The 14772-nt window shown below is 35.1% G+C and overlaps 1 protein-coding gene across 1 annotated transcript in view; it reads left to right on the top strand.

Annotated features, from left to right (window-relative positions):
* The window catches only part of CNTN5 (contactin 5), a 799637-nt gene that overhangs the window by 701374 nt on the left and 83491 nt on the right, over nucleotides 1–14772 (top strand). Inside the window, exon 16 of the mRNA XM_007938106.1 lies at nucleotides 5983–6132. Coding sequence (XP_007936297.1) covers nucleotides 5983–6132 — 150 coding nt within the window. The remainder of the gene's footprint in view (nucleotides 1–5982; nucleotides 6133–14772) is intronic.

Raw genomic sequence — 14772 nt, forward strand, 5'->3', positions numbered from 1 at the left:
TTTGATATTTATCAGTAAGTGCTTCAAATCCTCTTCACTTTCAGGAAGCAAGGCTGTGTCATCTGCATAACTCAGGTTGTTAATGAGTCCCTCCTATTTTGTTGCCCTGTTCACATAGTCTAGCTTCTTGTGTTATTTGGTCAGCATCCAGACTGAATAAGTGAAAGAATACAACCCTGGTGCACACTTTTGCTGGTCTTCACTCATGCAATATCACCTTGCTCTGTTTGAATGACTGTCTCAGATTCTGCACAAGCACAATTAAGTGTTCTGGAATTCTCATTCTTTGTAGTGTTATCCATAATTTGTTATGATACACACGGTCAAATGCCTTTGCATAGTCAATTAAACATAGGTAACATCTTTCTGGTATTCTCTGCTTTTAGCTTATATACTCTGATATATCCCTATATACCTATTGAAGTAGTTTTTGGCACAAACTAGACAAAAATTATGAAAAGATTTGCACATGCACATGTAAGTGTGCATGCCTGTATAGAAGGTGTAGGCATTTAGATTAAATGTTATTTTTTGGGGTGTATGTTTATTTATTTTAGAAATCTTACTATACATGTGTGTTCTTACCTTTACAACATAATAAGAATGATGAAACATTATTGAGAGTTCTTTTTGATTCCTTTCAGCAATTACTTATTAAAAAAAAAAAATCTGTTCTATGTTAATTTGGGCTCTGTTTAACTGAGGTTTTACTATATTTTTAACAGAATATATATTTTCAGAAATAGATTTCCATAAATCGTTCAAAATAATAGTGTCTTAATGAGGTTTCTCTTCACCTAACAAGGCCTTCTTGATTCCTGTCATCTCTGTACGTCTTGCAGCTACTGGCAGAGGCTGCTGTTGGCAGGGCAAGCTGCCAAGGTGTAGCCCTCACCTTTTGTGTACTATAAAATAGCTGTTTAAAATTGTTCCTGATTTTAGCCCCTAGACCAATCTGACTACAGTATCATTCCTGCTTTTGAAGGGAGAAAGAAGTGTCTCTGGAGCTCGCCAGCTCCATCAGGGGAGTGGATATTTTCATTGCTGCTCCTTCTGCTAGACCAAATTTAGAGACAAAATTTTACTTAGAGTTATCTCTAATCCAGAAATATCTATTAGAAGAAAAGGTAGGTGAGTCTGATAAATGGACTGCAATAAAAGTAAAGCTAGTATGTGAAAAGCTCTTAAAATTTCTTTATACACCAACATGGCTACAAAGCATAGAATAGTGAGTTCCTTATTTCTGGCAATTGAAGTAATGAGTACATGGACCTTCTAGCTGAGAACATCTTGGAATTAATTTACAGATGTATCCTGTGTATAAAATCAGGTTCAAGTCAGCTGACTGGGAATTGGAATAATTCATTTATTTTGAACCAAGTGTGAAAATAACCACAGCGAGTAGATATTTTCTCATTAGACCTCTTTTCTTCTCAAATAAATTGCTTTTGATTTGTAAACCTGACTTTCTTCTACCTATGATAAAGCAGTATTAGCTGATCTAGTTTTATTATTTTTATTATTTATTGTGTCTACTTAGTGATACTGAATCATCAATAATCATAAAATTGATTGGCCATTGCTTACTTAACAGTTGTCTCTTAAATATTCTTCTATCATTGGATGTGTCTTCGAACAGTGGGTATGTTCTCTACTGATTGATTGGTCGATTAAATTTGTGAATTAGGCAGACTAATTTAGTGTTTTGTTAATGAAATTCTTGGATGTTATTCTTTTACTAGGAAAGGCATTTCAGCAAGACTGTCTCTCAATCAATAGTCAATGTGGGCTCATAGTTCCAGAAAGAATATCTTTGTAAAAGATAAAGCTTAATTCATGCCTGTAAAACTATAAAAAGACTGATGTTGGTATAAATTCTACATTATCTCTAATCTCTGCAATATCCCATTCAAATAAAAACTCTGATTTAAAAAAAAAAAAGTTTGTTTCTAATTTTCTCATATTGCATACTGTTCCATTAAAAAGCATCAACTTATGCTTTTGCAATTATTTGATAGCTCTTATAAGTAATATAAGCCATTACAAGTAATAACAGATTTAAAAAGTCTGTCTTCTTTGTTTTTTTTAAAAAAAATGGGTTATGATTAAGGATGGAGGAGAGAATATAGGGTGAGAGAGGAAGTGTTTATAATCTAAAGTTATAACCAAGATGATGCAAATATATACAGCCCTAAGAGTAAAGACTTTATCTTGTATATTTATTTTATTTCTTAATTTAAAACCTGACATAATTACATCAAGTTTGAAACAAATTAATTTTGCCAGTTTTGATCACATCTTATAATTGGAAATCATCTTTCAGTCATTCAATAAAAATTTATCAAGTACCTTCCAGTTACTGTGCTGGGCACTTGATATCTATCAGTGAACAAGCAACACAACAATAACAAAAATTCCTTCCCTTGTGAGATTGCATTCTCATAGATGGGACAAGCATTACACAGAAAAACTAATAACAAGAAAATTATGTAATATCTTAGAAGTTGACGAGTGCTATTTAGAAAAAAAGAAAGAAAGGAAAGAAACCATGTGGTAAGGGTGATCAGAAATACTGGGGTAGGGGCAGTGTGTAATTGTAAATGGAGTTCTGGGTGGTGCAAATGGTTAAGGGCTAGGCTACTAACTGAAAAGTTGAAGGTTTGAATTCATCCAAAGGCTACTCAGATGAAAGACCTGGAAATCTATTCCCAAAAAGTCAGAGTCATTGAAAACCAGATGGAGCACAGTTCTAACCTTAAACATATGGGGTTGCTATGAGTCAGAATCAAATCAGCAATGAATGATTAGTCATAGTAAACCTCATTGTAAAGGCATATATTTGACTGAACTCTTGAAGGAAGCATGGACTTAGTTATGTCAATATCTAGGGAAAGTATGCCAGGTAGAAAGAGCAACCAGGATAAAAAGCATTAGAGTATTAGATGTAGGAACAGCAAGGCAGGAGAGAGCTTTAGGAAGAATGGTAGAAATTGAGGTCACAGAGATATTGGCAGAACTAAGTCATGTAAAGATTTGGCTTTTGCTCCGACAGAAATGGAGAGCCATTGGAGGGTTGACACTATCAATTTTATCTTTTAATACAACCATTCAGCCTGTATTGGAAATAGACTATGAGAGGGACAAGTGAAGAATCACATAAACTAGTTACAAAGCTATTGTACTTCAGAGTTGATTGTATCTTAGAGTGATAGAAACTAATGAGGTAAATATATATATATAGGAGCTCTGGTAGTGTAGTGCCTAAGGCACTTGACTGCTAACTAGAAGGCTGGTGGTTCAAAACCCACCAGACACTCCTTGGAAGGAAGGGTGGGCAATCTACTTCCATAATGATACCCCTTGGAAACCCAAGGAGGGGTCGCTATGAGTTGGGTCTGACTTGACAGCACATAACAACAACATATGTGTTGAATATATTTAGAAAGTAGGGTCCACTGGAATTCATGGCAGAATGAATGTGAAGAATGTAGGGAAAAAAAGATTCAAGAATGACTCCAATATTTTTTATCTAATCAACTCAAGGACAGAGTTGCTGTCAACTGGTAGGGAGAATTCTATATGAATGGAGCATATTTGGTTTGAGGTGAAACAGGAGTTCAATTTGAGACATATTAAATTTGATACATGTATTAAATATCCAAATGGGAATGTCAGCTAGGCAATTGGATATGAGTCTGGAGTTTAGGAGAGAAGTTTAGAATAAAGATATAAATTAGGATATTATTGGCCTACAAATTATATCTTGATACAGAAGATTATATGTTATCTCCAAAAAAGTAAGTATAAAATAGAGAAGAATAAGAAAAACTGGGTCCTGGAGCATTCCAATATTAAGCAGTTGTGGAGAAGAGGAAGCAACTTGGATACACAAATTGGTAAAGTGCAATAAAGAAGAGAGAATAAATGCTGCCTGCTGACACATCAAGTGACATAAAAATTCACTGCTGGGTTTAGAAACATGTATGTAGGTCATTAGTCACTTGACTGCTAACCAGAAGGCTGGTTCAAATCCACCATCCACTCCTCGGAAGGAAGGTTGGGCAATCTATTTCTGTAGTGATACCACTTCAGAAACCCAAGGGGGGTTGCTATGAGTCAGGGCCAACTTGACAGCACATAACAACAACACAACAACAACAGGTCATTAGTGACAATGGCAAAAGCAATGTTAGTCAAACAGTAGGGACCAAAGTCTGAGAAGATTGTGTTTAAGAGAGAATGGGAGAAAAGTTAATATCAACAATTCTTTAAGAAGTTTTGCTGCAAAATGGAGTAGAAAAACCAACACATTTTGAAGTCAGAGATATCATAATTTACTTATGGATTAGATATGGCTAGGAGAGAAAGAAAGGCATTTAAGATAACCCCAAGATTTTTGGTTGCAACAACTGTAAGAATGTAATTGTCACTCACTGAGTAAAGAATACTGCAAAAGAAGTAGATTTGGGAAGCTGGAGAATTTAAGGTTGAGAACTTTATCCACATAGAAACATTTAATAGACTATTAACTAGATGAGTTAAGAGTTCAGAGAAGATGTTTATGACTGAAAATATAGAAGTTATGAAATTATAGAAGAGATTCAAAAACATAATAACATCATGGAGTAAGAAAACAGGAAAGACTTAATAGAGCAAGAAGGTGCAAAGAAACCAGCAATGGAGGCTACGTATAGTCAGGCAGAGAGAAACAAAAATTTTGAAAGGTGTTTGAAAGAGAAAGAGTGATCAACTGCGTCAAAGGATAATAGATCTAGTAAGGTGAGGAGTGGAGACTTGACTATAAGTTTAGTAAAATAGAGGCCATTGGTAATCTTGAAAGGAACAGTTGTGGAGAAATTCTGGAGATAAGAGCCTGATTGGGGTGGGGTCAAGAGAGAATGGAAGGGAAATAATTGACTACAGCAAGTCATTGCATAACCAACTCTTAAGGTTTTCTAAAAAAGAAAACAGAGAAACTAGATGAAGCCTAGAAGGATGGACAAAGTTAAGATAGTTTTATTTTGTTTTGATGGCTGTCTGGTGGTGCAGTGACTAAAACATTTCAGCTGCTAACCAAAATGTTGACTGTTCAAACCTACCAGCCACTCCATAGGAGGTGATGAAGCAGTCAGCTTCCATAAAGATTTATATAGCCTTGGAAACCCTATGAGGCAGTTCTACTCTATTGTATAGGGTCACTGTGAGTTGGAATCAACTCAACGGCAGTGGGTTTATCTTTAGTCTGCTGTTTGGAACTGCAAAGTGGTTAAGTATGTTTCCCAGAACCTAGAGAAAACATGCTCAAAAAGTTCCCCAAGAAACTGAATAAAAGATGTTAGTTTAAATTATAGCATTATTTGACCTCTTCTCTGGAGCTGTTGTTGATGAAATTATTTCTAGTGTAGATAGTGACAAGTTATGTATAAGGTTAAGATGAAAGAATTCTAATTAACTCAGACTTTGGCTTATGCGAGTGAAGGCTGGCAGTTCAAACCCACCAGCCACTTCTCAGAAAGAAGGTTGGGCAATCTACTTCTGTAGTGATACCTCCTTGGAAACCCTAGGAGGGGTCACTATGAATCAGGTCCAACTCCACAGCACATAACAACATAACAACAATTTCCTAATGAGACTGAGGAGTCCCTGGCTGGTACAAATGGTTAAGGACTCAGTTGCTAACTAAAAGTTTGGAATTCCAAATCCATCCAGAGATGACTCAGAAGAAAATCTACTTTTAATGATCTACTTCTGAAAACCAGCCTTTGAAAACCCTGAACTCAGTTCTACTCTGACAGACATAGTGTCACCATGAGTTGGATAATTCAATAGCAACTGGTTTTAGTGAAACTAGGGGCTTTCTTACATCTATAAGGAATTATGTGTCAGTCTGCTGACTCTGTCAGCAGTTGTGATATCCTTAATTGCTGTTTGTAGCAGTTCTTCAATGCTCCTAATGACATGAAATCTCCTTCCTCTCTATAGTTCCAGAAATCATAACAGGGGACATGGAATCAGCTATGGCAGTGGACCTGAATCCCTGGGTGGAATATGAATTTAGAGTGGTGGCCACCAATCCGATTGGAACCGGAGATCCAAGCACGCCATCTCGAATGATCCGCACGAATGAAGCAGGTAAGACTTTAAAGAACCACTACTCTGAATCAGAATGTCTCTCATCTCTTTAAAAGCAATTTGAATTAATCATTAATGCTTGCCTTGGAATAATTTTTCCTGATTCATTTACTTCAACATCATAAAATTATTCCCTAAAAATAAATGTTTTATTTTATTTTACTTCAGATCTTTTGTTTCCCTGAACTCAGGCTTCTAAAGCTTTCAGTTTCCTTTCAGTCCTTGCATTTATCATCTTCAAGTTATCATGAAATTGAAGAAGTTAATTTCTTCTTCTAATTATATACTGATTCTATAAAGCATTTCCATCAAATTTGGAATTGATTGGCTTACCTTCTTTCTCTGTTAAAGAGAACAGTCACCTTTAATTATAGTGTACTTCCTTAAGTTTCCTGGATTGCTCTTCACAACTAACCTAATACAAATGCCACTTTGCAAAGCCAAACATAGTTCTTCCTTGTCCTATTTCATTCGTTAAATCTATGTGCAGAATAAACACTCATCTGCTTCCTGACTTAGAAAACCTAAGATCCTGCTAGTCTTTTATCATGAAGTACCTTTAATAAATGTTTTCAATGACACATGAGAAAAATTAAAAGATTTAAAAATAAGTCTTAAAATATCTTCTTGTATCTCACATGGAAGAAGCAGAAGAAAAAAAAATGTTTTGGACTAGGTCTTTAATTAGTTTGGACACAGTCTTAGTGAGATTTACTGTTTCTTTTATCTCTATAAAATGTATTTACTAACTTAGTATGACACTTACTTGTTGTTGTTGTGTGCTGTCGAGTCAGACCCAACTCATAGCAATCCCTCTTTGGGTTTCCAAGATGGTATCATCACGGAAGTAGATTGCCCAACCTTCCTTCTGAGGAGTGGCTTGCGGGTTTGAACCACCAGCCTTCTGGTTAGCAGCCAAGTGCCTTAGGCACTATGCTACCAGAGCTCCTAGATACTTACTTAGGAGATCACAAACATCAAAAATGTTGATAAGAATAATTTGAAAACAACTGAGAAATGAGGGAGGGATACATAATATCTATAGGGAGGAAAGAAAAACATTAAGGTCTTTATGCTCAATGATACCATATGAGTCTCAACAGTCATTAGAATGTATGTGTGCTGAGAAAGGAGAATTTATTTTATTGTTATTTTTTGTTATTGTTATTATTGTTCTAAATTGCTCTATCTTCAAAACCTGTAAGAGTGTTTGTCTGGAACTTCTGTTCAATAGATCTTTGTTGAAAGATTCAAAGAAAACATTCCTTTAATAGGTCTCTACCCACACTAATACATAGATCAGAGACACAAGTGCATAGAAGACTAAGAAATAACAGTGTTCATTTTCAGTTTATAGTTACATAAATTATATTCATAGTTATAACTATAGTGTATTATAATTATAGAATTTGACCACAAATGTGTTTTTTTTTTTCCATTTCTATCAAAGCTTATAAATAAAATAATTTATCACAAAAGTGGATCCTTTCTTAAAAGTGTACTATGGCTGTATTTATAAAGGAAAAGAAAAAGAATAATGAAAGAAAATAATAGAGACCCCCAAATGGTCAATTTAGTACATTACGTGTAAATAACCATGCAAAAGATGTCCTTATTTTTTCCTTACAAAAATTAAACAACAAATAAAATAAAAGGTAAAATAGCCTGAATATGTTAGAAAAGATTCATCCACAAAAAACTTAACTTTTCTGCTTTTGTGATTTGCGTATTACAAGTAGTTGTCTACGCTACTATTTCAATTGTGTGAATTCTAAATTGAATATTAATTGCCTGGTTGGATTTTCATGCATCCATAAAATCAGCCATGCTTTCATTGTGTACAGGTGTTCATTAATTAAGAGCATAACAGGTTAGTTGTTCTTCATATTATGTACTCACTGTGCAATACTGAAATGACTGCCAATGGAAGTACTTATGCTCACATATTTTTTAAAAAGCTCCACTTTACTTTGCATATTGTTAATTGTGTTTAAACAAAGGCAAAGATTACTGCCTAATTCAGAGACTCTCTATAAATATTCATTTCTAAAATAAATAATCCATTTGGGATGAATGATCATTTCAGACTTTTTATAGAATAAATCTCATGCTATTAAAAGCATTTTAACAAAAACACTTTTACTTTGCTACCTAAATTGTATTTAATTTTAAAAGACTTCGCTCTTATCTATTTCTGCAGCTACCTCAATCATATAGTACCCGTCTCTCCATTTTATCATGAGTTCTATATACATGGCAGTTTAGCCCATTAAAATCTTATGGAAGAGAAGAGAAATAGCATGAAAAATGCATGAAGTACTCCCCATTGAAAGTGAGTTGAGGAAGGCTTGTGCTGTCTATTTAATGCTTCTTGTGCTTTGATACCACTTAACTAGAGCTACTAATGGTGTTGAACCAAGTGTTCAGTTTTGTGCCGGTTTTGTCAGGCAGCACAAATTAAAAAGGACACCAATATCCTGAGACACCCTCTCAAGTGACACACTGCTTCTGTTAAGTGCATGTCATATACTTTAAAAGATGGTTCTGTACTAATGGACCAACTAAACTTTGAAAATTGACAGAGCTGTCTGAGAGAGGAAAGACTCATACTCTGGAAATTGAGTTAAAAGTTTTATGCCCTTTACAATTCTTATTTACTATACTATTCCAAATTTCAAAGCAGATTTAGTAAAGCATTTCTACTTTAGAATTATTCCTTTTCTATATCCAGAAAAAAAGTTAATTTTTGTTTTCATTGAAAATTCTGCTATGGCATATTTTGAATTTTTCAGTGATAGAAACACTCTTGGTAGTCATTCAACATAAGATAAAAAGTTCAATCCAATTTTGTATTATTAGGTTGTCAAAATAGTTATATATATATATATATATATTTATATATAATTATATATAAAATATATGCATACATAATTATATATAAAATTATATGAACAGTAATATATAATACATAGTATAATATTTATAGTTATTTATTACTGTATATATAATTTTATATATAATTATGTATGCATGTATTATATATATAATTATATATATATGAAAAAAAACACCTCACTGCCATTCAGTTGATTCTAACTCATAGCAACCCCCATGGGATTTCAGAGGCTATAAATCTTTATGGAAGTAGATGGCCCAGTCTTCTTCCATGGAGCAGTTGGTGGGTTTGAACCGCTGACCTGCTGGTTAGCTGTCAAGTGCCTTACCCACTATGCCACCAGAACTCCTTAAAAAGATAAATAACCCTGTATTTAATCTTGAAATTCATTTCTATCATTAAACCAGTATATGAATATGGAATGGGGTAATGTAAATACTTTCTTTCATTATTCAAGAAAAGATGATATTCAAAAGAGAAAATTACATTTTAGGAAAATCAATTTGAAAGAATACACTGTGGAAGAAATGGAAAAAAAATATGTTTTGTAAAAAAAATAGAAAGAGCCATTCTCTTTTATAATTAAATTCTAAAATTCTATAAGGCTCATATTTATATTCATTATTGAATGATAAAAAAAGAAAGAAGATAAAGTTAGCTATATAACTTGTCATATAAAAAATTCATCTTCTCTGCAGTATAAGTGTCATACTATTACCAAAGCTCTGGGAATAATAAATAAAGTGCAAATATTGAGATTTATACCAAGAAATTTGGTAATAATAGGACATTAATACAATATACACATATGTATGTGTGTATGAATGTATTTGTTTATAAAAGGAAAGATTACTACCTAATTCAGAGACTTTCTATAAATATTCATTTCTAAAATAAATAATAAAAATATATGCATATATATATATATACAATAATAAATAAACATATATGTGAATATGTTGTATAAGTGTATATATGTATGCATATATGTATATAATAATAAATAAATATGTGTGTGCATATATTATATAAGTGTATAAATGCATGTATATGTGTGGTAGTTCAGCCCGTGTGCCAACTTGGCTGGGCCTGGTTGAGTGGCTGGGCAGCTGGATGTAGTATTCCCCATGATGAGACTGGTAATCATCTCCATGGTGGAATCTACTGTGAGCAGCTGAGTAGCTGTCTTAGGGAATGTGGTCTGCTTCCTGTATATAAGCAGAAGCCTTGGGGACTGGTCTCTAGTTTATGGCATGCTTGGACCCTGCATATAATCATGTCATTGTTCAGCAAGCTCCCATGCTTTGCCAACCTTGGGACTTACAATGGATTTAAGTTAATGGCCTACCATGTAGTTTGGTAATATCAGGACTGTGCCTTTTTACTTGTCACCTTGGGCTTCTCAGTCTCAGCACCAGCAGCTGTCTGAGTGAAGAAATGCCTCTAGCTCCAGTGGGACAGGAGCAGGAGGCAGAGCTGGACCCCAAGGTTGAGGGGCTTTCACCCAGCCCCTAGAGCCTGGCACTTTGAACTTGGACTTAAAGCCTCCAAATTCGAAAGAGAATAAACTCCTATTTGTTCAAGCCATCCCATTTGCACTATGCATGCCTGTCAGAGAAGCACTAGGTAACCAGAATAATATGTACATATATGAGTGATTCCACATGATAGCATTTATCCACATGCTGCTTATTTCTCTTGCTAGCCCATTGGGTTCTTTGGAAACCATCCTACCTCCCAGGAGGTAGCCTTATCAGTCAGAGTCCCAAGTCTGTCCAAGCCTGCCTTCCACAGTGTCCACTTGGACTGCAGGAACTACTTTGCATTATTATCCTGCCAAACTCTAGAAATACAGAATGCTCCCAAGAACAACTTTGACATTGGCTCTAGCACAATTTGGAGATGAGCCATTGTGCATGTATCTGAAGCACAGCAAGCATTGAGGCAAGAGCTAAGATCTGAGCCTCCACATCTGGTAAGCATCTGCACTCTTTACAACTCTTGATCCCATCCTCACTTAGTTTGAGGAAGGAAATGATATCCTCTATTTCTCCTCTATTGACAGTGGGGAGTAGAAGGAAATATCACAGAATATTCATCTACTGGACTAAAAATGCTCTTCCAAAACATTCCTAGTGCTACAATCCTATACATTAGACCTGGAGGTGGCTGATAAGAAAGGGTAATAAAATGGGTTTTGTTATTTCTTAGCAAATCTGTGATTTTATCTACACAAGCAATGTCATAAAACAATCTATACATAAATTGCTTAATGGGATACTATCTGCTTTGTAAGTTTTCACCTAAGCCACAATAAAATGTTCAAAAAAAATTATGGAAAGAACACACACAAAAAAATACTACTGGAATATAAGGTGGAACTAGATTAATTTCCTCTAGGGGTACCTAGATTGACTTTGTAGGCTAAATGATATTTAATATGGCTTTGAAAACTGGCCAAACAGGACATGGGCAAAATTGGTCACTGGAGCCATTAGCCAATGTATAGTTGACAGGCATTGCTATATGTAGAGAAAAGGCATAAAGCTATGGGATTCTTAACGATCTCTCCATTACATGTTTCTAAGAAAACATTATTCAGAAAATATGAGATTCAGCTGAAATAATTGGGAAAATCTAAAATAAAATACTACTGAATGAACATTACCATTTTCTTCAACCCAGTGAGTAAATTGAATGTATATTAAATAAAATAAATGGTTCTCAGTAAGATTGAGAAAAGCCAAAAAAAATGTCAAAAAAATAGATTTCTAAAACCAAGTCATCAGGGAAGAGAAGAAAATAGTATAGCTCATGTAACAGACAGTATTTTAAAATAGTGAAAACATTTTGGGGACAAGCATTTCTACAAAATATATTTTGAAATTTGTCTTCATTTTCAGAAGCAGTTTTTTATGCAAAGATGGTAATTTCAATAAGGGACTTTCTGGAAAAAAAAAAAATGTTGTTAGCTATGTCATTTTCTGACTAGTAGCTGCTCTTTGCCACAAAGATTTAGAAGGAAAGATAAAGAGCAAAATGATAGAACAGCAGATTTAAGCATGAAAGATTATAGCATAAAGACAAAAGGGGAAATAGCGTATCTAGTCAAGAGTAAATGTGAAACACTAATTTAAACTTCCTACTCTCCTAATCCTCATAATATCATACTCCATTCATTAATCACTGACCACATATAACCACAAGAGCCAAGCACTTCCCTTTATTATATCATTTAATTCTCCCAACAACTCTCTTAAGCAAGGACTGTTTATTCTCATTTTACAGATGAGAAAACAGAATTGGAGAGTTTGCAAAACTTGCAGAAGGTATCAGTGTAAGTAAGTGGCAGAGCTGGAATTAAAACTCAGGTCTTAAACCCAAGAATTAAAAACTGGACATACCCACTCAGGACCATAGTATTGGGGGAAACCAGGCTCAATTGGCACAACATAATACATAAAAATCTTGTTCCACAACCTACTTTGGGTAGTGACTGAAAGAAAAATAAAATAAAACTCAGGTCTTACTACAAAGATGTTGTTGTTATGGGCCCTCAAGTCAGGCTTGACTCATAATGAACCCTCGTTGGGTTTCTGAGGCGGTATCACTACGGGAGTAGATTGCCCAACCTTCCTTCTGAGGAACAGCTGGTGGATTTGAACCGCCAGCCTTCTGGTTAGCGATCAAATGCCTTAGGACCTATGCTACCAGAGCTCCTACTACAAAGATGTTGTTGTTGTTGTTATGTGCTGTCGAGTCGGCCCGACTCACAGCGACCCCTCCTTGGGTTTCTGAGGCAGTATCACTACAGAAGTAGGATTGCCCAACCTTCCTTCCGAGGAGTGGCTGGTGGGTTTGAACCGCCAGCCTTCTGGTTAGCAGTCAAGTGCCTTAGGCACTATGCTACCAGAGCTCCCTACTGCCTTTTGGACATACATAAAATAAAGTTGAAATAATATAAGTTGAGTTACACACTATTCGTTGTTTATATTCATCTCCTGTGTTCCTCATTATTGCTGCTTATGGGAAGGTTCATAAATCAGATGAATCTTGCATTTCCTGAAATATCCTTGCAACCTCTTATGTAAATCATAAGATATATGTAAGTAGGGGTATATTGCCCAGATTGCCATACTAAAACAAGCTAAGCTGAAATTGAAAGCATAATTCCCATCAAAGCAATTTTGTCAAAACAATAATACCCAAATTTTCAAAAGGATGTTCTATTGTAAGATCATATATATGTATATAGACTCATGATGAATTTTAATGTTTCTCATGGATGAGTTTACCACTTTCTCTTCTTCAAATCTAACAAAGATGTTAGAAAAAAAAAAAAAAAAAAACTCTCAGATAACAACAGTAAGTACTAGTTGTCAATAATTGATTATGAATATTTATTAATTGTAGGGCCAGGCATTGTGATTATGGTTTATAAAATAAAAGTAAAACATCGTTGTGTTGTTGTTGTTGTAATGTGCCATCGAGTCAGACCTGACTCATAGCGACCCTCCTTGGGTTTTCAAGGCAGTATCTCTATGGAAGTAGATTGCCCAACCTTCCTCTGAGGAGTGGCTGGTGGGTTTGAACCATTAGCCTTCTGGTTAGCAGTCAAGTGCCTTAGGCACTAAGCTACCAGGTACATACTATTATTATCTCCACAAGCAACAGAAGGACTGAGAGTTTCAGAAACATTCTCAGCCAACCAGTTACAATGGTAGAGCTGGCACTCAAGCACAGATCTTTCTCACTACAAGAACATATTTAATGTTACTGAATACCACCTTGGAGCTCTGGTAGCATAGTGGCTAAGGCACTTGACTGCTAACCAGAAGGCTGGAGGTTCAAACCCACCAGCAACTCCTCAGAAGGAAGGTTGGGCAATCTACTTCTGTAGTGATACTGCCTCGGAAACTGAAGGAGGGGTCACTATGAGTTGGGTCCAACTCGATGGCAAATAGCAACAGTATACCATCTTACTCTATTGAGTAAAATAAAAACATTATTTGAACTCTTTAGGAAACACCACTATCATTTTTTATTTTAGAAACTAATTTTCATTCTTTTTTTATTTTATTTTATTTTTTACTATAATTGTGGTGAAAACATACACAATATAACAACTTTCTCATTTACAGCTCAGGGACATTGATGACTTTATTCATCTTGTACCACAATTATTGCTATCCTTTTCCAAAATACTCCACCATTAGCATAAACTCAATGCCCCACAAACAAAAGCTTCCCCTTTACCCCTCATTCTGACCCCTAGCAACCACAAATAATCTTTGGTTTCTATGTATATATCTTTTTTGTTGTTGCTTTTTTTACAATCTATTTGGAAGGAAGGTTGGGCAATCCTACTTCCATAGTGATACTGCCTCGGAAACCCAAGGAGGGGTCACTATGAGTTGGGGTCGACTCGACGGCACATAACAACAACAACATCTAAGTATTTAGCCTTCATTCTCATCCCATCCCTGGAAACCAACAAAGAAAATTTCTTTCCATGCGTAAACTTTTCCTTGACCTTTCACAATAGTGGACTAATATTTTCCTGCTGTGATTTACTTATTTCACACAGCTTAATGTTCTCCAAGGTGTTTAATGTCCTCTAAATTCTTCCACATTATATGATATTTTGCAGATTCTATATTATTATTTAGGAGCTCTGGTAGCATAGTGCCTAAGGCACTTGACTGCTAACCAGAAGGCTGGTGGTTCAAACCCACCAGCCACTC

This window comes from Orycteropus afer, unplaced genomic scaffold, assembly GCF_000298275.1.
Source record: "Orycteropus afer afer isolate SDZICR_OR568_19922 unplaced genomic scaffold, OryAfe1.0 scaffold00047, whole genome shotgun sequence".
NCBI lineage: Eukaryota > Metazoa > Chordata > Mammalia > Tubulidentata > Orycteropodidae > Orycteropus > Orycteropus afer.